This window comes from Camarhynchus parvulus, chromosome Z, assembly GCF_901933205.1.
Source record: "Camarhynchus parvulus chromosome Z, STF_HiC, whole genome shotgun sequence".
Classification (NCBI taxonomy): Eukaryota; Metazoa; Chordata; class Aves; order Passeriformes; family Thraupidae; genus Camarhynchus; species Camarhynchus parvulus.
The window spans coordinates 24,965,382-24,988,936 of NC_044601.1; the positions used below are offsets into that span (position 1 = coordinate 24,965,382).

At 38.8% G+C, this 23,555-nt stretch overlaps 1 protein-coding gene across 7 annotated transcripts in view; it reads right to left on the reverse strand.

Annotated features, from left to right (window-relative positions):
* Positions 1-13,742: 13,742 nt before the first annotated feature.
* SLF1 (SMC5-SMC6 complex localization factor 1) overlaps positions 13,743-23,555 on the reverse strand; it is a 33,016-nt gene continuing 23,203 nt past the window's right edge. For 4 of the 7 annotated variants that reach the window (XM_030968129.1, XM_030968128.1, XM_030968126.1 and 1 more), the window contains 6 exons: positions 22,237-22,382; positions 20,171-20,337; positions 19,574-19,677; positions 17,514-17,606; positions 16,947-17,129; positions 13,743-14,588 (listed from right to left, as the gene is read on the reverse strand). In XM_030968129.1, the coding sequence (XP_030823989.1) occupies positions 14,092-14,588; positions 16,947-17,129; positions 17,514-17,606; positions 19,574-19,677; positions 20,171-20,337; positions 22,237-22,382 (1,190 nt within the window). In that variant the 3' untranslated portion in view covers positions 13,743-14,091. The remainder of the gene's footprint in view (positions 14,589-16,946; positions 17,130-17,513; positions 17,607-19,573; positions 19,678-20,170; positions 20,338-22,236; positions 22,383-23,555) is intronic. The other 3 variants (XM_030968125.1, XM_030968124.1, XM_030968127.1) reach the window with 2 other exon arrangements.

Genomic DNA, 23,555 nt, shown 5'->3' on the forward strand with positions numbered 1-23,555 from the left:
TTAAAAGAATGCCAATCAAATGAATGGTCTGTAGAAAGCCTTGGACTTAAACAAGGTCTTGTTACACCATGACTTTGAAAGGGTTTAATTTTGCAGCTTGTGTAACCTTTTGGCTGTATCCTACCTGAAGAGCAACATACTATTGGTGAAATCAAAGGCACTGGTCAGCCTATTTTGTTTTAAAAAAACCAAATTTGTGACTCAACAAGATGTGAATGTTTGTTGCCTGTTGTCAGTTTTGCACATTTCTTTAATACACTGCAAGCCTTGTACCTTCTTAACGTTGCCCACCAGCCTGTGTGTGATTTCTTGTTGTCTTTTTTTTTGTACACAATTTAAAATGTCTGCTTTGGTGGTAATATCTGAGCTGGTTATGCATGTTTCCAGAATTAAACACACTTCTAAGCATCACTCTATTAGATATTCTTAAGCCTCTGTCTTTGAAATCCTATGTTGTCGTTTTTCCATGAGTGCTGTGATGGGCAAGTGAACTTCTTTGGGCAAGATTTTAGTATTTTAAGTTCCCTAACATGCAGGGATGGGGGCGGGGGAAGGGGAGACAACAAATATCTGTTTGTGAAAAATGGTGAATTCCTTTTAAATGCCTCAGTCACTCAAAATTGATCTCACTGAAAATATAACACTCAGAGGCAAGGCTAAGAATGCTTACTGATTAAATATTATTCTCCTTCCACAACAAGACAATTTAAAATCACAATTAAAATAGTTTGTGAGTGAACCCATTTTCACTATTTCCAGTTTGTCTATGCTGCTTTGTATAGGTGGCCTCTGTAAAGAGCCAATCCTGTCTTATGCCATGAATATTCCAACATACCTTCCTTTTCCAGACTGATTCTGAAGTCCATTTCTAACCTGTTGGATTTGGCAGGCTTTATTCTGAAAGCAACTTGTCTGTTCATAAACAACCAAAAAAGAATAAGGCATCTCACAATCATGAAATTGTCTCTGTTCTCAGTAAATAAAATTTAACTTCATGTGAGTTCATAGAAAATTATTCGTTTAGTTGGATGTCAGAGCACTCAGAATTCACTAAGGCTGATTAATCTGAGAGGCTGTTGTTACATTCCTGCTGATAACTCCCAGTACAGAGCTTGCTTACCCTGTTTTTACAGTTGTTCTTCTTTGTAGGAACACCTAAGTATTTTTCATAATAGCAATGAGCTTTAACTGGAAGAGCTGCTGTATTATAACTTCGTATTTTAAATCCAAGTGCAATAACCCTCAAGTTTTTGGGGTTTTTTTCTATTGCAATTAAACCAACAGTGGAATAACAAGAAAATAATTAAGCAGTCTGCATACAGTCTATCAGCTAATTTGGTCCCCTAGGGCATAGACTTCACCAACAAGAGGAAGAGCTGCCAGCAAATGCACTGCATGATGCTAAGGTATTTAATATGAAGATAATTCAGGAGCATGAAACAAAGAAGGTAAAGGAAAACTTATTTCTTTCATCATTGTTAGATTACACGCGTTACAAAACATAATGAAAAGCTTTGCAGCTCTCTGCTCAGCAGGCAGGGTTCCCAACCAGTGGTTTAACTGACTTGTGGTTCACACAGAGATTGAGTGCTTTGTGGCAGAAACACTTCAGGTGACACTGAACCACTTGCATCTGCACCTCAACTCCCAGAGTCTGCTCCAAGCCTCTACCACCTCCTCACTGAATGGCAACAGCAAAAGGTATTGGCTTTTTGTTGAGCTGGGTACTCAACAAAAAACCATCTCTTTTCCAGTGGTGTTTTTGCCACATTATAGGACTGATCTTGCTGATTTGCAGTTTGGTGCACTGACCATTTCTCTGACTTGCAAAAATTGAGTCCTCAGAACTAGACTGCAGGGCATATATATCCTTGAGTTACATTCATAAAAGGAGGTTTTTTTGCTGCCTCTTGAAAAATATGGTAAAAAAAAAAAAGAAAACTATTTTTCTTCCCCATAGATTTCTAGCCCTGGGACATGTAACAAGCTCAACAAGCAAATGTGCTTTTATCAGGAGGAATCTGTTGTTTACAGTCATGAGATAATGACTTGATCAAAAGAAATGAGCCTGGAGAGTAAAGCAAGACCTTTCCTACACGGTGTTTGTATTATTCAGGCTGAGTGTTCCTGAACATATCTGTTGGGAAAAGTGAAAAAGAAATGGGGAAGGATTGCTTAAATAAAATATTTACTGAAAAACTGGGTAACTACCAAATATATCTTAAATTCTTACAAGTTTTTTTTTTAAGGACTGGGATTTGAGTAAAAGACAAGTCTTTCTGCACTATGTTTCTAGAAGTATCTTTCTTAGGAGAAAGTTCAGTCACTGCAGTTTGCTGAGGCAGAGTACAGTTTTGAGAAGACAGGGTTGGAAAAGAGTTGGGGAAGAATTATAATGGATTATAATGCTGGAAGAAGCCTGTTCCTGTTTTCTCTTCACAATGCAGATACATACTTTCCTCTGACATGCTCACGACAGCTCAAAACCACAGTCACATTCACACAGTTCCAAGAGCCACCCCATTCCCCACCTCTTCCCAACTTCAGACACTGCTGATGTCATGCCATGGAGGTGGTCCTACACCCTCAATGTCAAGGGTCCCTCTCTCCTTTTGTCCACTTCAGCCTCACTCTCTACATGACCAAACTCTTAATTTCCTGGTCACCACTGATACTTACAATTAAACCTTAATAGAAACTGTTTGCCATGTCATCCTTTCCTGCTTCTTCTCCCTATTTGTTCTTTTGATAGGCTGCTTTTCCTCATCCACATTCTTTGACTAATTCATTTTTTATAGGTACAACTCCTTGACAATAAGGTCACAAAGCTTCAGCTGCTGGTTTCATTCCAGCACTTCAGGTTTCCCTCACATACCTCCTACTTGAAGCTCAATGTTTGGTTTCTCACTGCTGCGTTAAAGAGTCATACATACCTGTCCTTCCTCAGCTCTGCGTCTCTTGGGCCTGCAGTGACACCCATCTAGACCAACCTCCTCAGGCATTCAGACTTTTTTAACTCCTCACTCCCTGGTGGTGACATATTTTGAAGCTGTTCTCTATCATAGTGCAGAAAAGAATAGTCAAGGAAATTTAAGTTTAAAGGAAAAGAAATTTCTGGAAGTTGTATAACTGTTCCTGCAATATGTATGCATCTTGCTGTTGGTTACTGGCTTCTCAAATGTCTGAGCTTGCAGTTTTGCTCTGCTCCCATTAAACGATTTGGACCTCTCTGTGATTTGCATCCAGACATAGTAGGCATTTGTTCTGGGGGAAAAACAATTAATATAAATGCATGCCAAAGCAGAAAACCTGTAGTTTATAAAGTTTGTGTCTAAAATTAGCAATTGTAGCAAGCATGGGTTGCTTGGGGTTGAAGAGGATTGTTTTTATGTATTCTCCATCACAGAAAATAGGCTTTCACTATGCAATTTACTGTTCTTTGTAAAATCCTCTGATTCATAATTAAATACAGCACAATGATTTTTGCAGTTTGGGTTCCTTCTCTACAGGGTAATGTGTAGGCTGCACTTTGAGTAGACATTTTCATAACAAAGAGTGGCATTTGAAAAGGAAATTAATTTTTTAATTAGCTGACACTTTCCGTCACTTGGTGTCAAAGCTGTCAAGTGCCAGGAAGTTTAAAGCCAGGGTTTATGTTTACCTTTTTAAAGTTATGATAAAGCAAAGTTCTGATAAAGTGAAGGGAGAGTCAGAAGAGAATCACAGGTGCACACTGCCTGTATGATGCAGGGAGTTTGCCCCTGCCCATCAGCAGCAGGAAATTGGCCTCATGTATGATTGAGGATGCAGAGCACACTGAAGTGTGCTGTCCCACAGCGGCCAACACTGGGCACGGCTGACAGCAATTGAGACCATCTTGGCTGTAACAGAGGAGGCTTGAGATGAAGTTCCTGTGAAGAGCTTTATAGAGCATCTGCCCAGCTGCCTTGTCTCAAACAAGTGTATTAGTTCATCATTTTTGTGAGTGCTAATTTAAAAGATCAGTGTACAATATGAAAATGCATAGTGGTGCAAGAGAAGGAGGGAGTTTCTTGGCCCTCCTCCATACCAACCTGAACTTTAAACCCTCTTTCTAGTATGAATACACAGTTGAGGATATGTGACATACATCACTGCAGCTAACTGAGAAGTCCTGAGTTTTTAGAAACCACAGTTCCCACTCTGAAACTTCAGTTCCTTTGCACAGAGTGGGCTGATACTGGACAGTAGCCATTTCCCTTACATCACACATTCATGCAACAAGGCAAGGCCACATATCTCAATGATAAGAAATGTGTAAACTCTGATGTTATTTACAAATAATATGTTTTAAAATGAATTCCTTAGTCCAGACATTCAGTGAGTAAATGCAGCTGGCAGCTTTTCTCCTAATTTCAGCCCTATTCAGCCTGTTACCAAAGGCAGACATTTGGCCATGAAAGAATTGCAGACATATGTGTAGACTCCACATAATAGACTCTGCTATTATATGAGGAAATAAATTTTCAACCTTAATGCCTAACCAGGCTACTTAAGCCACAGGACACAGATCAGGCGGACAAGTCTTTTTCTAAGGCCTGTGACATTAAAATGGAGGAAGTTTGATGGCTGAGCTACTTGATGGTTAAGGAAACAGATAGGAAAGCCACTCTTACGTTGTAGCTTGTCTAAAATGAAGACAGAGGTCACTTTCAGCAAGGCTGCTGGAGGGCAGGTACAGACATGCAGAGTTGTGATTGTGACAGTCACAACTCAGATGATGTGAAGCTTCCCCTGCTGCAGCTCCTCAGTTTAAGTGTAGAGGCATGGCACTTGCCCTAGACAAGAAACTGCAGTTCTGGTTTCTGTTCAGTATGGGTAGACTCAAACCCACAATGCATATTTCCTAAGATGATGCTCTGGTAGACATGAGGCTGCTGAGATGAAGGAAGAGGGGTAGTGGATCTAATCAGAGTATCGATGCTCTTTGCAGCTGGATTTCACTAGAGAAGAAGATCCAGAACTGACTGTTCAAGAGACAGCAGAGAGGGGCTGCAGCCTTGAAGGCTCCCAGTGGATAACAGAAAAATTGGAAATATAACTAGCAAAAAATTATGCAATTTTCATGAAGATATTGCAGAAAAAAGAGTGTACATATGCTCCCCAGCAAGTAGAAAAAAAAAAAGAAGTCTTCTCCTCCTTTGAAGATACTCTGGCCTATAGAGATATCTAGGGAAGGATACACTTTTGAAAGATAAGTTCCCATTCTGGCAGAGAGGCTTTCTTCGAGTCAAGAAATTGTGGTATTGTCTCTTGTTGGAAGGGTGTCCATTCACCCCTGAACAACTACAGGACCCTGTTAAAGTGGCAGAATATTTGAAAGAAAAATGGTGCAGCAGTTCCAGAGAGGAGGGAAGTTCTACAGTATGCCTGGACCCTGGCTACTGTTAATTGGACACTATGTGATACTAGAGTGCACCCTCAGGGGGAAGAGGAGGAAAGCAGAAAAACAGGCAGTGGGGCCACACAGACTGCAGGGGAACCTCAGGAACAACCCAATGCCCCAGAAGCTGCCCCTATAAAGAAGAAGAAATCCAAAGCCAAATCAGTTTCTTTAGTAAAGTATGCAGAGGAAGCAGGACCCTCACAATAGGAGGAAGAGGAAGGGCCAGAGATAATCACTGATCTGTATCCCTGGGTGAGCTGTGAGATCTGCAAAGAGATTTCACCACCAGCTGGGTCAGCCCCACCTGCTCCAATGTTACCATGTCATGGCCCATGATATGAAACTAGATGGTAGTGAAGCCAAGCAACGGGAATCCCTGTCCCAGGATCTGGCACTGACAAGGGCATTGGGAAGAGGACAGAAGCTCTCAGCCTTTGGAGGTGACTTCTGGCAAGTGTGAGAGAAAGGTTCTCTCTCAGGGATGATCTAGTAGTGCACCCAGGCAGCATGGCACCATGGAGAAAGGTATCCAGTACCTGGGAGAATGAGTGTTCTGGAGGTAGTCTCTAGGGATTCAAATAAGGTGCAATCCCTGTAGATCTGGATGAGGTCCAGAGTGCACAATCCACATGGCAGAAATTTGTATGGAGCACAACTCATTGGTATCCATGTCCATGGCAGGAGGAGAACAAAGTGCTTTAGGTGATTACCTAGCTACAGCCATGTGATGATCATCTTTTTTCCTCCCTACTGACCCGCACCTTGTCTGTGGAAAAACTGTCCAAGACTGCGGACAGACTCAAAGGACTTCAGCAGATTAGAGGGGAAATGTCCCATACCCCATACCATCATGATACTGAGGGGCAGAATACATCTCTATTTCAGGGGTGACAAGGGTATCCCAACACATAACTGTACTGGAAACTGAAGTGAGTCTGGGAACAAATGGTAAACACACACCACTGTGACTGGTTTGGAGGCCCTGTGCTTCCTTGGCACAGATTGCCTCAGGTGGGGGTATTTCAACGACCCAAAAGGGCATCCATGGCTTTTGGGAGAGCTGTAGAGACAGAGGAAGTCAGGCAGCTGAACACCTTGCCTCATCTCTCCCCCTCTGCTGTGGCACTGCTGAGGGCAGAACACCATTACTACCACAGCAGTGCAGCATTGATAACACGACACCAGCCAGGACCCTGTGCACCCCATCCCTGAGATGATTTGTGGAGAGTCAGGGAGTGGCCAGCAAGACTTGCTCACTCTTTTATGACCCTATGTGGCCAGTGTGTAAGTCCAATGGAGAATGGAGACTGACAGTGGACTATCATGGCCTGAAGGAAGTCACACCACCACCGAGCACTGCTGTGCCAGGTGTGCTGGAACTTCAGTATGAGCTGGAGTCCACCACAGCAAAGTAGTGCCACAACTGACATTGCAAATGTGTTCTTCTCCATGTCTCCAGCAGCAGAGTGCAGGCCACAGGGTTGTTTTTTTTTTGTATTGTATCCAATACACCTGAAACCAGCTGCCCAGGAGTGGAAACCCAGGCCCACTATTTGCCTTTGACTGATCCACACTGCTCTGGAAAAGGCTGAGGCTCTAGAACACTTGTAATACATTGAAGATATCATTGTGTGGGACAACAGAGCCGAGAAAATTTTTGAAGAAGGAGAGAAGATAATAGAAACCCTTCTGAATAATTTTCCCAAGGTCAAGGGATGTGTCCAGGAAATTCAGTTTGTAGGAGTAAAATGGCAAGATGGAGACATCAGATTCCAATGTGGTCAATAAAGTAGCAGCTGTATCCTCCTCAACCACCAAATAGGAAACAGACTTTCCTAAGTGCTGTGGGTTTCTGGAAGATGCATATTCCAGATTACAGTCAGATTGCAAATCCTCTTTGTCATGTGGCCCAGAATGATTTAAGTGACAAGCTTTTAAACAAATCAAACAGGAGATTGTTGATGCAGTAGCCCTGGGGCCAGTCAGGACACCAAAGATGTGAAAAGAGGCTCTGCACTGCAGATGGGGAGAATTGTCCTTCCTGGAGTCTCTGGAAGAATAACTGAGGAGACTAGAGGATGAGCTCTTGGGTTCTGGAGTCTGGGATACAAACCCCAAATAAAAGAGATTCTGGCAGCTTCTGAAGGAGTTCAAGCTACTTCAGAAGTGATGGGCACCAAAGCACAGCTTCTCCTGGCACCCTGACTGCCACTGCTGGGCTGGATGTGCAAAGGAGAAGACCCTTCCACACATCATGGCACTGATGCCACAGAGAGTAAGGGATTTGCACCAATCATACAGTTAGCTCAAACAGGAAACCACAATAAAGGATCTTCAAAGTCATTGTGAAGTGGCCTGAAGGTGAAAATTTCAGATCATCATAGGAGGACAAGTTGACATATGCTGTGGTAGTCCCTCCATATATGCAGATACCAGGAAAAACGATGCACTCTTTTTACTGATGGCTCCTGTCATGTTGCAGGGCTACATGGAAAATAAAAAGCTGCTGTATGGAGTTCTACATGGCATGTCACAGATGCTATGGAGGGACAAGGTGCATCAAGTCAGGTCGCAGAGCTGAAAGCCATCCAGCTGGCTTTAGATATTGCTGAATGAGAGAAATGGCCAGTGCTGCACCTCTGCACTGACTTGTGGATGGCGGTAAATGCCCTGCAGGTGTGGCTGGACCATAATGCTGAATTCTGGCAAGACATCTATCCAGGTGGAGAAGCTGGCTGTAAAAGTGTGTCATGTAGATGCACCTGTACCCAGGAGTTGGGCTACTCAAGAGCATCACAACAATGGGCAGGTGGATTGGGCTGCCAAGATTAAAGTGCCTCAGGTGGATCTGGACTGGCAGCATAAGGGTGAATTATTGCTGGTTGGTGGGCCCATGATGCCTCAGGCCAGCAGGGAAGAGATGTAACAATACAGATGGGATCGTGGCTTAACTATGGGGTGGACTTAACAACGGACACTATTTCCCAGGTGATCCATAACTGTGTAACATGCACTGTGATCAAGCACACCAAGCAGGTACAGCCCCTGCAGTATGGTGGATTATGGTCAAAATATAAATATGGGGATGTTTGGCAGGTTAATTACCTACCAAATTAAATAATCACACTCCCACAAACCCACCAAGGCAGGTCTGTGTGCTGACAGTGGTGTAAAGAACCACTGGATGGCTGGAGATGTACCCTGTTCCACTACCTGGAACATCAGCTTGGGCCTTGAAAAACACAAGAGGTGAACTTCTCTGTGTCATTACTCTTAACAACTGGTATAGGCTGAATGTTCACTCTTTGACTGTTTTATTTTCATTTCTGCTACTTTCAAGATTATTGGCAAATTTCCAGCATCAGTTAGATAGTTCTTCCAAAGGACTAAAGAAATTTGCACAGAAAGAACTCTGAAACAGGATCTCAGTTTCTTAGCTGGACTTGAACTTGGGCTCTCTTCTTCCTTTTGTTCCCTTTCCAGCCAGCAGTGTCTTTGGATGTGAACAGAAAGTACTTCCTGATGTTGTTGAAAATCATCAAAGTAGTCTAAGTTCTCTTTTTAAAAAATGTATAATATCATCAGCTATAGGGAGATAGACGTATTGCTTCTTAATACTTCTAATTATTTTTGGATCAATTTAATTGTGGTCTCCAAACACTGTTTCACAGATGTCTGTGTAGATATTGTTACTGGAGCTCTGCAGCTTTATTGCTTCATCTCTTCTACAGGAGTTCGGTGCCTGCTTGCTGGATAGTCTACTGAGCCCATCCATTTTTATAAAAAGGCATTTTTTATTTACTCAGATGCCTAAAATATGCTATTATAATAGTATTTATTGATAGCCTGACTTAAACCAGCTTCTTAGACTAATCAGAAACCTTTTTTCCTTTTTTTCCCCTTCAAGATTACAAGTTTGGTTGATAAATCAGGTGCAGTTCCCCATCTTTATGTGAATATGAGCACAGAGATGAATATTTTACAAATTTATTTTTAGAGCTGTTTTCCTAAAAATGCATAATTTCATAATCCTATTAAATATGATGACAAATTTAGGAATTTCTAAGGATCTTTATATATAACAATTGGATGATTGTAATTACTTTATATGCATTTAACAGATCAAAAATTGAGTTATTTGACAGATTTTAAAATTTATTCACATGGGAAAAATAACTGATCTTTAAATGATCACAGAGTGAAGTCTGTTGTCACCTGAAAATAAACTGGAGCTGGATCCCTTTGAATTTACTGGGTGCTCATAACATATGTTGAGGCATAAATAAAAATAAAATTGGTCCCTCTCACTATGTCATATATTCTTTGTTTCATCCTACTATATTACGAGATAGGAAGCACATCACGTCAAAAATTGTTTGTAAGAAGTTTTGCAGAGTGTTTCTTGATTTCAAAATGGTCACTCACCCTAGCAAATAAGTACTGTCAGAACATCAGTCTGGCATCAAAAGTTTTGCTGTTGGTGTACTTTTATATGGAAGCAAAATTTAGCATAAGAAATTTGAATATTGCTGCAGGTTCAATAACCATTTAAAATTTGTTATAAGAGAGAAGGGGTTCAGACCTCAGAGTCTGAGCTCCCTTTAAACAATCTAACTGAGTAATCCTGCAGCTCTTCCTGCACCATCTACAAGTCCGACTGCAGTTAAGTCGCTGTATTGCAAAAAGTACCAAACCGTGTTTCATCCCCATCATCAACTTTTGAATACTGTGCTCTGTTTTGGGTCCCTCGTGACAAGAAAAACATTGAAGTGTCGGAGCATGTCCAGAGAAGGGCAGTGGAGCTAAGGAAAGGTCTGGAGCACAGGTCAAATCAGGAGTGGCTGCGGGAGCCGGGGGTCTTTAGGCTGGAGAAAAGGAGGCTCGGAATGACCTTATCAATCTCCACAGCTGCCTGACAGGAGCATGTAGCCAGGTGAGAGTCGGTCTCTTCTACCGAGTAACAAGTACATGCTTAACAATTATCAACTATTTTACAACCGTTTCTAACCTATTTTTAACAGTGGCTGTGTTTCCTGCGCTGCCCGCCGCACTGACCTGCAGCAGCACCGGCCCCGGCTCCCGGCCCCAGCCCCCGGCCCCTGGCACCGGCCCCCGGCCCCGGCCCCCGCCCCCGGCCCCCGGCTCCGGCCCCGGCCCTCGGTCCCCTACCCCGGCCCCCGGCCACCTCCCTCCGCCGCCGCCGCCGCCTGCCCTCGGCCGCGCTCGCAGCCGCGGCGCTCCGACCTGGGAACCCGCCGGTGCTCCAGGACTGCGCCCGGACCACGAGAGCCTGTTCCCTGCCGATGAGGGGGACACGCAGCCTGCTGCTGTTCGGAAATCGCGCCGAGCCCGCCACGGGAGCTGTGCAAACGCGCCGCGCTTCGCGGCACACGCTCTCCTCTGCCATGTCGGCGCTGACAGAGCGCTGGGGCTCTTGCAGCAGCGCTGTCCCAGCCTGTCTTCGGTTTCCGTCTGTGCTCCTTTTCCTAATTCGCTTTTGTAGGAACGCTTACTCTTCTTTATCGCTAAACGGGTCTTAGATCTAATATTGTTGCGTTTACGCTTTATTCTCGTCTGAGAAATCTCTCAGAAAGGATCCTTCCCCACTGCCCGTTTTCTAGTGGGACGGGACACAGAGAGTATAAAACACTGGAATTAATGCTTAATGCAACTTTTTGGACAACTTTCAAAGCTTGACCGACATCTTCGTGTGCAAGTAAAATTCCCAACTCGTGTGTCCCAGTGTCCTGTACCGTTTGTTTTGCTGCTGTCAAGTTTGCTGACCTCTGTTGCTCACCTGACTGGGAAGTAGCATTGCAGCATCATCATCTGGTACATATATTCTCCACCTGTATGCTGAACGTGAAAAATAATTAAGAACTTTTTAAAGGCTTAGGAAAAATAGGATTGATTGATGGAATCATATACCTTATCATATTTGTATACTTATATTCCATATCATATATGGAAAGATATACCTTTGTGCTTCTGAAGCATGTCAGTGCGTGAAATGTGGGCATTTGGAGAAGAAGGATGATTTTTTTTTTTTGTTCTTTTAGCTAAGACAGGGTACCCTGCATACCCTGGGAGATTTTAAAAAGCAAACAATCATTTAATAATAGATACCGCTTTTACAGGAAAGTTTTGCTATACTGAAAGAGAACAGGTACTCTGATAAATTGGATAAAGCATATTATGTTAAATATGACAGATATGCTTAAAACTTTTCAAAGGTATGAAGTCTGCAAATTTAAGTGTATGTAAAACTGAACTGCAAGAACTGGGAAATAACAGGAAAACTTTGAATGTATGATCCTTAAACTAAGAGAATATTAGAACAGAATTATGCTACAAAGACTGATGTGTACAGACAGTGTTTTAGCTGGGGCTTCTTCTGGAACATAATTCATATATTTGCTAACTTTTGACTGTTTTGTTTTCCAATGTTAATTATGTTCATTTAGCATATGTTACCTACATTATCTTGGAAGGAGGTACTTGAAATTACTTTAAATAGTAAAGTATGGCTTTTTAAATTATTAATGTGCAGTTTTTTTCTTTCTAAATGATCTAAATAATAACAAATAATTGCAGGCACGTCTTGCCTAAATAAGCAGAATCACCATCAGGCCAAAATTAATGAAATGAAAGCTTTTCCTGCTTTCATTTCAGTCAGTGGTATGTTAGAATTCTGAATATTCTAAAGGATTTGTTTTTTAAGACCCACCAGAATTTTTTCAGGGTCCTCTGAGTCCCACTTAAAATGCACAATTATGCATCAAATTATTGACTAAAAGCAAATGTTACTATTGTAAACTTAGGTTCTGCACTCCTTAGAAAGTAAACACATAACATTTCTTTCATTTTGTCCTACAAAAGGAAATACTGAAGTTTTATTAGTCCATTTCATATATGACAGAAGCTTTAGTGTTTCTTACTAGAGAAAAATTAAAAGTGCACAGACAGAAACAAATCCAATATGCACTGACGCTTTAGTCTATTAGAGCATGTTGTTCTGCCTGCATGTATAAAAATAATAATAGGTCATTAATAAGCATGGAACATTTGTAAGAAAGGTCTGGTTCCAAAGTCAGCTTGGTTTGAGCATCTTCTGTGGATTGCTGTAAGATCATATATCTCAGCTACAGAAAGGCTAAATGGAAATTTTAATGTGCCGCATGCCAGATGCATCAATGGAATTTCATCCCTCTAGTCTAGCAAGATTAGTTACTTAAGCAGCTCCTGCTCCACACCCATTCTTTTTTTTTTCCTTTTTTTAAAAAAATATTATAAATGGTTATTACAGAAGAACTGGAATTTGGAATGTTGCTTATTTGTACCTACCTTTTAAAGGCTAAGTTTCTAAGTAATCTATTATTGAATCTGTTAGAAAAAAATAAATCACATATCCTTACTCTAAAGCAGCTCTTATTTCTCTTTGCTTGGAAGGGAAAGGAATAAACTTCTGTTTGAGTGTGTCTCTTCCAGATCCTAGCATGGAATTACTTAGATCTCCACAAAAATGCAGGGCAGGAACTGTAGTTGTTTCTGTATGAATGAGCAGTAAGGGCTCCCCAAAAGATGTGACTCTTCTACAACCCCAAACCCATAAGAACAATTAGGTAATTCAGCTGCCTTGCCTTCAATACCTTTTAAAGAGCAGCATGGGAATTTCTCTCTTTCATAATTAATTTAAAAGTTTGATAAAATATGTAGCATACAATCCTAAACTGTTTAGTTTGCAAGTACTCACAGAATGGAGAATGAAAGTTTCATATGAAGTGGGGCATAATTTTTAAGGATATCCATTCTTAGTTTCAGAGTATGATGTCCAGTATATACTTAAGCTCTTGTTCTATCCTTTGTAAACTCCTCTGCCAACATAACTAGATTTCTGCCACTGCTTCCACCTGCATCTTCCTTTGAGGTAGTCCCAGGAGTGATACCAGATCATTACATGCCAGAGTAATGGTTTTACCAAATCACTGGAAGCCAGTACGATTTAGAGCAGAGCCAAGGACAGCCTTAAGTTCTCCTGAGGGTGAATTCAATTCTCCAAAGCATCATTGACTTGGGAAGCAGCAAGTGGTAACGCACTGGAATTTTGCAGATCACCCAAGTGTTCGAGCCATTCTCCTTCGCTTGGCCACTGCACAAATAAATGAGACTACAAGCAACATAGTGCTGATGAGGAACAACATTTTCCATGTCTTTGTGTGACCACTTCTATCAAAGACATGGGAAATGTTAAATATTCATTCTGTAAATATATAGTGCCTTCTCCTTTGAATTTTGCAACATGCAATTAATTTACATAATTTATTTTTTATTAAGTAAGACAAAAATGGATAGAAGGACTTCACATTTCCGTATGTTTTTATTTAAAGACATATTTATAACATTAGCTTTAATAAGGGATAACAAAATACGTAGACACAAGGCTTTCCCAGGAAATAAAACAATCAACTGTTTGGTTTAAGTTCAGGGTCACTGCATCTGAAAACCAAAGAGAAATATGGCACAAGGCACATTAAAAAAAATACTTGCAAGACAGTTTAACTGAGTGTAAATGATACAGCACATTCCTAAGATCATACACATCCAGATCTGTCAGGCAAGTAGAAGGTAGTACCACTCAAGATCCAGCCAATGTGGTTGTTTGGAATTTAACTGCTAGAAGGATTTAGGCACTGACATGCTTCTACCATAGTTTCCAGAACTGCTAATAAGGCCTTCGCCTGTTCACCGGGGAAGAATAACATGCTTTCAGGTATTTCTTGAAGAAACTGTGGTAGTTTTCCAAAAGTTTCTAGCTCTTTAAAATACATATCTACCAACCAATCTCCAGAAAATGCATTTTTCATCTTAGAAGTATCACAAACCATTACTGGAAGTACATTTGAACAAGCTATTGCTCGCAGAGTTACAGTCAGGGGTGTAGACAAATTATAAACAGAACAAAAATTAATCAGCATCTTAGTAAATGAAATCAAACACAGTTCTTTCTTCTGATTGCAAAAATCTTGTTCTCTGCATTCATAGAAGTTTTCAATGCTCTCTCCTGGATAAACAAGATTCAGAAGTTCTTCCTTTGCTGTGACTGACTCAACATAATCCAGTGGCAGTTTCTCATGGGAGTTCCTTTGCTCTAGAAGAACTGGCCCTTCAGGGAAAACACAAACATTAATAACAACAGCACATTTTGTGATGAATTGGCAGCTGAACAAGGTTTCTGGGCTGGTTACTGCCAGAAGCCAGGTGTTTGTTTAAGTTCCTTTTTTGTACCAAGTTATGTTAATGTAACTGATGACTTACACATTTGCAACACAAGATAGAACCTGTAGAGACCCTTTGTAACAATTTCTTTATAGTATTGTCTTAACTTGCATAGAGTATGCAATGTTATTACTTTTCTAAAATTCTATTAAGTACTTTGTACACTAGGTTATTTGCTGACATTGACTTCAAATTAAAGGCATGTTACTATGATGGTCTTTATTATACTTTTCTGGATGGTGTGGCCAATCTTGCCTTACGCTGTGCAGCAAGGTAAACTGTTGGGGTAGGAATCCAAGCCTTCCCCAATAACTAAGTTTAAAATTTTGATCTTAACAGATTTCTGAAATGCAAAACATAATTACTCTAATAAATAGATTTAAAGTAAGTAAATAGGACATGCTTATTTGTTCAGAACTAGTCTGAAAAAATAAATCCTTTTGGTATTTCCTGTTTATTAGTACAAGGGACCTATTAATATTTAAAGAGCTTACACATCTCTTGGGAAGTTTAAGAAAGGCTGCATCAGTAAGAAAAAATGAAGGCTGTTAAGACGCTACAAATGCTTTTCAAATATGAACACATCAGGAATCTTACATAAATTTGTATTACTACACTAAAGTAATGATACCATATTAACATGAATGCTTCTTCCGAAATACATTTTAATGACAAAAGATGAACTCCCACATTTCGTACCAGTAATAGATATTTTAATTTTGCTCAGATTAAAGCTGTATATTATTATTATTATTATTATTATTATTATTATTATTATTATTATTATTATTATTATTATTACTGATCATTAACTTCTGTGTTCTAAATTATCGAGCTAAGTAAATTCACACTGAATAGGTAACATGCTTTCTACCATGGGCCTGTCAGTTACTTGACAAGCCATAACTCAGAATGCGACAGAGGCACACACAGCCTTACACTTGCCAGAAAACCTTGATGAAAGCAAGTGCAAGTAGAGCTCTTCCCCTATGATAACAAGATCATCCACTACCTGTTCTTCACAGCAGCCCAGGAAAAATGCACGTCTGTTAGTGCAGTGCCTTTTCCAGTTGGGGAGCTGGGCTTACTATAATATTTGCTATTGCATCACTTCAGCTGACTGAACTGAGCCCAGGTATTGGCTTGGCATGTTACATGCCAAGGTGACATGGCACAGTAGAGATATAAAACACCTGGGAGCTACAGAACTGAGACTCAGTAAACAGAGGCAGAACTGCAGAAGGAATGTATTGATTATGATCTGGTGCTTGCACAACAGACACAAACACAGCCTTTAGGGGGCAGGAGAAGACTATAAATACAGAGGGTCATATGTCAAGAATCTATTAAAATTTTGTTTCTCTACCTTAATTAATAGGCTGCCTAAATACACTCTTCTGCCTTGTGATCAAGCACAGAATGATTTTTACTGAAAAAATCTGGGTTCGGTACATAAAACACAGTTTACAGTGATACAGTAGGGAAATGGTACAGATATTGCAAACACTCATTTTAGTAAATTAATTAAAATAAGTAAGAGTTGCTATCCAAGATGATTCTTTGTGGATATTTGGGGTTTTTTAAACATGCTAAATTAAATAGATTGGTACAGTACATACTTCAAGATACAAATCTGAACAAAAAGTATTGTTTAAAATATTGTGTGCTTAAAATATTTAAAATAAGGGGCAAAGTATTTTTTTTAGAAACAAAGGCATCCTTCTCACTATTATCCCTAAACAGCAGTTATCATGATTACAATATCAATGACTTTCTTCAACTAATAGTATTCAGAGACCATCACATCAATTTTCAAAAATGCTGAAAAAAATTATGTTGAAATACATGAATATAGAGAGATTTAACCAATCTGGGTTTGTGTTGTGGTAAAAATAGATCTAAACAATAGAAAATACTTAGCCTTAATTGGTGACTGGATAATCTTTATTTTCATTAGTGGAGAATATAGTTGCAATGCATATGGTGTAAAATGCAGGATAAAAACACTACCACATTAGAAAAACATGTGGAAATCCTGGTTAATTTCATATTCAGCTGATCAAGGTAAGTGTGAAAACAGTATTATTATATTAGTGTAAACAAACCAGTTAGGCTTAAAAAAGTTTTAAAATTTTTCATAATAACCTTGTATTTTAGAAAACTATCAAGAAAAACACTGAGAACTTCATATGGATTCAGAACAGAGGTTAATTTCCCTAAACTAGTTTAGCATAAATGCACTCACCCCCATGCTGAAGTAGCAGCTTGCCAATTTCTACATGTCCATTTGACAGTGCATCATGCAAAGGAGTCACCCCATCCACTTGACTGAGCAGGTCTACCTCTGGACAACGCTCCAGAATTTCACGGACACACACTGTGCTACCATGGTTACAGGCTTCATGCAAAGGCGTCCAGCCAGCATAATCTGAATTATAAATCAAGGGAAGTTTTAAAACAGCAGAAGTAGTACTGAAATGTTAATAATGTCATTCATTAGACAGGAAAACACTTCACTTTTTTAGTACTCATTACAGCTGGAATGGCAGCCTGTGATTTCAAAACAAGAAATTCTATTGAAAAACATCTGAAAAAATAGCATTTTTAAGAATCAGTAGAAAATGTGATGTTAAATACACTTCAGTTATAAATTCATCTTACCTTAATGTTTGCTGTAAAGTCCTCACTTTGTGATATTTAAAAAAGAAAGAGCTTCAGATTGTATAAATACAAACTTGTTACCAAACAGACACTAATATAGTTCTTCATGTGTCTTAATTTCTTAGTTCTGTAGAGAAAATGAATAACTTACCTTTAACATTAATGTCTATTCCCGGCAAAGAGAGAAGCTGAATCAATCTCTCCACTTTGTTATTTCTGCAAGCTTTATGCAGGGCTGTCTCTCCTACCATGAAAAATTAATAGATTACACTAGACTAGAGAAGATAGCAACTAAAGAAAATAATCAAAGGGTCTGGAACTAGGAGACCTGGTTATGTACCAGAAAACTCAATAATGAGTACGATTTTCCTTTATCCTTTTCAAACATCTTAAAAGAAAAAAAAACCCCACGGAGCTTCTGTTCCACCAGAGATCCAGCAATGAAATTGTACTGCAAATGGTTTAACACAGGAATTATCTCCCCTCTAGTTCAAGGTTTAAAGCTTCAATCACACTATAAAAGCACCAAATGATCACAAAACACCAAAAAATACTGGGTTTTGAAGCAATAAAACTTAAGATTGCAGTTGCCCTCCCTTAAATTTATTCATGAACCTACATTAAGATGTATGGTTCTTTTTACACAGCGTTTATAGCTTAATTTAAATGAATGTTTCTGGCTAAGCACAAGTGCCTCTACACACTCAAGAATAAATCAAAACTTCAAATCTATTAGCAGATGGTTTCTGTTTCTCAATAGACTCTCTGACTTGGCTACAGTAAAGAAGGAGGGGAGAAAGAGGGAAATTAATAATAATACTAATATTAATAATAATAAAATTATTACTAGTAGTAGACCCTGGGGAAAAAAAATCCCAAACCGTAGTACCATGTACAGCTGAATTAAGTGTGAAAAATTAAACAGCAAACAACTGAGAGCTGCTGCTTGTGTATGTAAAGACACCACTAGCTTCTGTGCAATGAAAACTTCAGACACATTCTAAATGCTGTTTTCTTTTCAATAATTGATTAGCTTTGAACAAGAGCCAGAAGAAAATCCTGATACCAGGTGAAAGATGATGAATCAAGCATCTTAGAAATTCAAGATATCTTAGGGTAGATCTCTTAGCTTTTATAGTAAGATTTACACGGAATATTTTGTTATATTAATACCTTTACTATATAAATCTGCCAGCTCCATGCCCATTCTTTCAACAGAAGACACTACTTATAATTTCAGCAGGGGAGAATAGAATAAAAAGCAGGATTGGTTTTTTTGGTTCCACTTCCCTCCCCCTCCCCCCCACCAAGTCTTTCAGCTCACTTTTCTTTGCAGAAATCAGATGTAATAATTCACATCAATTTTACTTGCAAAAGCAATAAAAACAAAGGGAACAAATTTTAAAAATGTATGGTCTGACTCTGTTGCTGAAGTTTTTTTAAACCTTTAAAGGGCGTGAGGTTGTCTTTTGTTTGTGATACAATTCTGTTTTTAATTTTTTGAACAATTCCAGCTTGCTTTTGCCAGTTTTTTTCTCCTGGGTGTCATATTAATAGAGTTGTAGGTAAATTTCTGATGATAAAGATGAAAAAGTAGTTCCAGCAAGCAATTCTGTAGTAAAGCAAGCCTCATGCAAAGTACAATTATTAAACTTGTGTAGTAAATAGGAACTGAATTAATTACTGCAGTGCTGTTTTATTCCTTAGGTACATGAGTTCCAGTACAGTTAAAACAAAAGCCAAGTGCATTTCATAGTCTGGGCTGAATGCCTGGAAGAAAACAGTCCATATGCTTAAAACAGCTATGTAACTTAGCATACTCCTCAGTCTTTGTTCACGAAATGTCTAGGACTCAGAGAGATGAAGACTGAATTATACTTGCAAATCAGAAGACGTTGATCCTACCAAGCACAGGTTGAGGTGCATTAGCAAAGTAAGGCAGGCAAGACCGGAATGAGCTCACAAGAACTATACACTGTATTTAATGTACGGAAGGAGGAGGGTAATGAAGAAGGCAACTTCATTTTACCATATATACAAATTCCTCGTTTAAAACAGACATTGCAAAAGAGAAACGTGGACCGTACGAAAATAATTCTTGGGCATAAGCCATTGTTTTAGTCCAGCATTCATCAGGACAAGTTTTTAAACATCAAACTATAAATTCTAACCACTTTAAACTTCTTAACATAAATTAGATCTCTAGAATACCTTTAATATTTCTTTTGTGTACCTCTTCAGCCAAAAGTGAGCTCCTTTTGGTGTGTGCAGTCTGGACTTCTGTTTTTGCTCTAAGTTTATTGAAGATTAAGTCACTGAAAAGAAACCAAAGGGGACACATTTAAAATCACTATTTCATACTTAATGTATATGTACTTAATGGTTTTAAATGTGTACATACAGGGTACTTAGATTTAGTCATTTCAGCATCATATTGGAAATGTCTTAATTATGTACGTTCTGTGACATTTAATTATAACTGTATTTAAAATAGAAATCAAATAGGATTGTCCACTTTTAAACTTTCTTTAAATGTAATTCCATGAACAGTGAGCTTCTGTATATACCCTATAAATTTAATATTAGGCAAATAAAACTACATCAGTCTGCATATACACTGAAATTGATGATCAAAGAGAAAAGGGGAAACCCCAGCCCAAAGGTGTTATGGGCTTACAATAGAGCTTTCTGTCAGTTGAAGTAATTTGTAGACAACAAAACAGGTCAGATAAAGTTCAAGAAATGTGTCAGGTCAGAAGCTGTCCCCCAAAGCAGAATAAAACTGGTGATGTTATAGGTATTACTTACGGTAGATCAGGCAGCACTTTGACTTGGTTCTGCTTATCGCCATTTAGCATCTGTAATGTCCTTTGAGACTCAGGGCATGGCTGTTGCCCTATTTTCTTTTCCTCTGCTTTGTGTACCTCTGTCTCACGCATCCCTATCTCTCGCAAAGCAGGTGAATAGGAACAGACCTGTTGCAAAAGTAACATTTTATAAATGAAGAAGTTTTCTTTTGTTACTCTTGCTGCAAAGCAGTCATCTTTATCCACATGTATCCATCTATATTCTTCATGTATATACGTTTTTTAAAATCTGATCCCTGAATGACTGTACATATAGATTGTTTCAGTTTGTCTTTTACATTCCTTTTCGATGTTTTTGTAATTCACTCTTTACACTGGCCTCAGTGAGTGGCTTGTGTCTGAGACAGAAAATGGGAAGTTCTAGGCCTCTCTCAGGTTTCTGGCAGCTGAGAAAATCTAGATCTTTAGCTGGACATAAGACTCGAGTACAGTAAACAGACTTTCATGTATTAAAACAAAGTATTTACAGACTTCCTGTTCCCAAATCAGGGAGCAATTTGTTTAAAGACAGACTCACTCCACTCCTTCATCTTTTCTGAGATGAGGGTTTGGATTAAGTCTTTAAGCATTGCAAAGGCAGTAAGCCAGTTATCCCTTAGGTGCTCTCTATTAGGACAGCCTTGGCTGTTGTAGATGTTAGCTTCTTTCCAGTAACACAGAGCTTCAAATCCACTTACATTGGTAATTTTAAAAAGTCATGTAAGTTTCTGCAGTTTGGGAAAAGCATAAGAAAAAAAGGCCAGTGAGAGGGATGCATCAAACACTCAACAATTATATTTGAAGAAAGGTATTAAGGAAGGCTTTGAGTATTTAGCAGTTCACTGTAGATCTTGCAAGCAATGTACAGTAGGTGAGGAACACCTTACTTGCACCTTCGCTGCACATTTACCACCAGGGAGCTGTTGAACTCAGAGAAAAGCCAAGCAGATAAGATGCTGTATGAGAAGAACTGGCAAAACTGGAAATTTTTTACTGTATGGAATGAGAAAGAAGACTTAGTCATACTAAGGAAAACAACAAAAAGCAGACAGACTTGTTTCAAGCACGGTAACAATGTTTAAGGAGTTGCAGAGAGTGATCAGTAGTCATAGTGATACTCAAAGTAGCAATTCTGCTCTATATGTGGCAATATACATCAAATATTAGTATGCAGTTGGTTTACGATAAGAATTCTGACAGTCTTTTGTTCAACCTCTGTTTAAATGTGCTGTATTAACAAACAATGGCCTCTCTTCAAAATAAATTCCTGCAAAATTTAGGAAAACTTATGTATGGGAAATGTACAAAGGTATAAATTTGGTTCTTTGTGACTCTGCCTGTAGAACTGTAGAACACAGACAAACAGCTATGGATTACATATTCTCTTTTGTCATTAGTATTAAGATTACTGAAATGAGATTCTAAATTAGGGCATGACATTACCATGTGATTGCCCTGATTTGCCTGCATCCTGCCAGCAGTCATGAGTTTCTTTTCCAGCTGTTACCATGTTTTTCCTCACCAACTATCACAAATTGTGACTGGAAGGCAGGCAGAGGTTTGTGAGTAGGAAAAAATTTCTAAGAGGAGAATTTCACAGGAATACACTGAGAAAATCTTCAATGTAACAAATGCCTGGACCTATCTCTTCGAAACCCTGAAGGAGAAGGTAGCTGAGAAAAATCACACTATATTTGGCATTCTCCTTAAGAACAAATGTAACACTGCAATCATTATATCAGGGATTATTTTTAAAAGCTTTCACTGTTGTTGCATTTTTTCACTTTCATGGTAACTGCATGTAAACAGATAGCAGGTGAGACAAATTCTCTGGCAAGAAAAATCTTACTATTGTTCTGCACCCAGATCTCAGGCAAAGGGAAATTTAAATGTATGGAACACATGGAAAGACAACGCAGGCAACAAGCATGACCTTGGACCACAAAGAAAGGATGTATTTAAAAACTTTTATTAATGAAATTACTTGTAAAATACTGAAGTGTGACAAATTTTTAAGGAGTTACTTACTATTTTCTGAAGAGAAAGAGGTTCTGTAGAAACAGTAATATTCCTCTGTAAACACATTTGTTTGAAAATTGCTTCTGCAAAAAACAGTTGAAGCCAGTCGGATGGTATGGCACAAAGAAATATTTTTAATTGATGTACAGAGAAATCTGGATAAAAGCAATTGGAGAAAAATAAGCAAGCCTAAAAATGAAAATACAGAAATCTACATACCTAGTCATCAGGAAGATAGATCTTCCAAGCTTTTTGCTCCTATTGCAGATTCAGAAGCTTATTCTCCTCAAGAATTATTAAAATTCTTCACATGAAAATAGATTTTAACCATCATCTGGTAAGATGATAAGATACTGAGAGAATGTTAAACATATTTTAGAAGACAAAGCGTCACTTTTTGTGTGAAATTTTTTAAAATGCTCTTAATACAATGTTATAAAAGTTATGCCTTTATTTTGAGAATAGAATTATTTTTTTGTGAAGTTCTACAAGTGATTACCTTCTAAAACTCGAAGAGACACAAATTCAAGTAAGAGTTATAACACATGAACAAGAAATCTGCAAATAATGCAGGTGACCTACAAGTTCTACATTAAAAGTCACCATAAGCAAACTGCAACCCCATTCAAATGTACCAAATAGCTTATACTGTTTAAAAAAATGCCCCACAGAGTGGCAGAGAAACTTACATATCCATACAACATATATCAGTATGTATCAGGCATACGTCTGACCTACCTCTGTTTTGGAAAAGAAGACAGAAAGACTGATTTTTTTTCTTACAGTGGTAAGAATTTGTATTTTGATTCTAAGAAAATAATTTTGTCAAAATAACCACTGAAATGGTTGGAAAGTAAGACCTGCGGTGAGGAAGGAAATCTTTACTTTATTGAGGGAATCTTCTGTTCTGCTAAGAAGTGCTCATAAATTAATTGATCTTTAGACTCAATCAAAACAGAAACCCAAGTTTAAGAACACAGATATTTGCTACTGTAAGTATAACTGAATTTAGAAAAATTCGCAATAATTTTGCTTTGAGTGCTGTGGATTGTACCAAGTGGCACAGGTCAAATAATCTTTATAAACAGACTGAATCCTATTCTTGTCTTCCTCTTAGTAAAAAGGAAATTAATAAAGGCTTACAGAAATACTTATCCAAGATTGTACCTATTATATGAGGGCTACAAAATCCCTTGAAGTGGTACATATTAAAAGCTCCACTGATTTAAACACCATGGAGTTCGAACTGAGTTTGCCCTCTAAGAACTAAGTCAGCCTATAAAAGTTCATATAATTTGTTTTCTGTAAGACTGGAGTGAAACAAATTG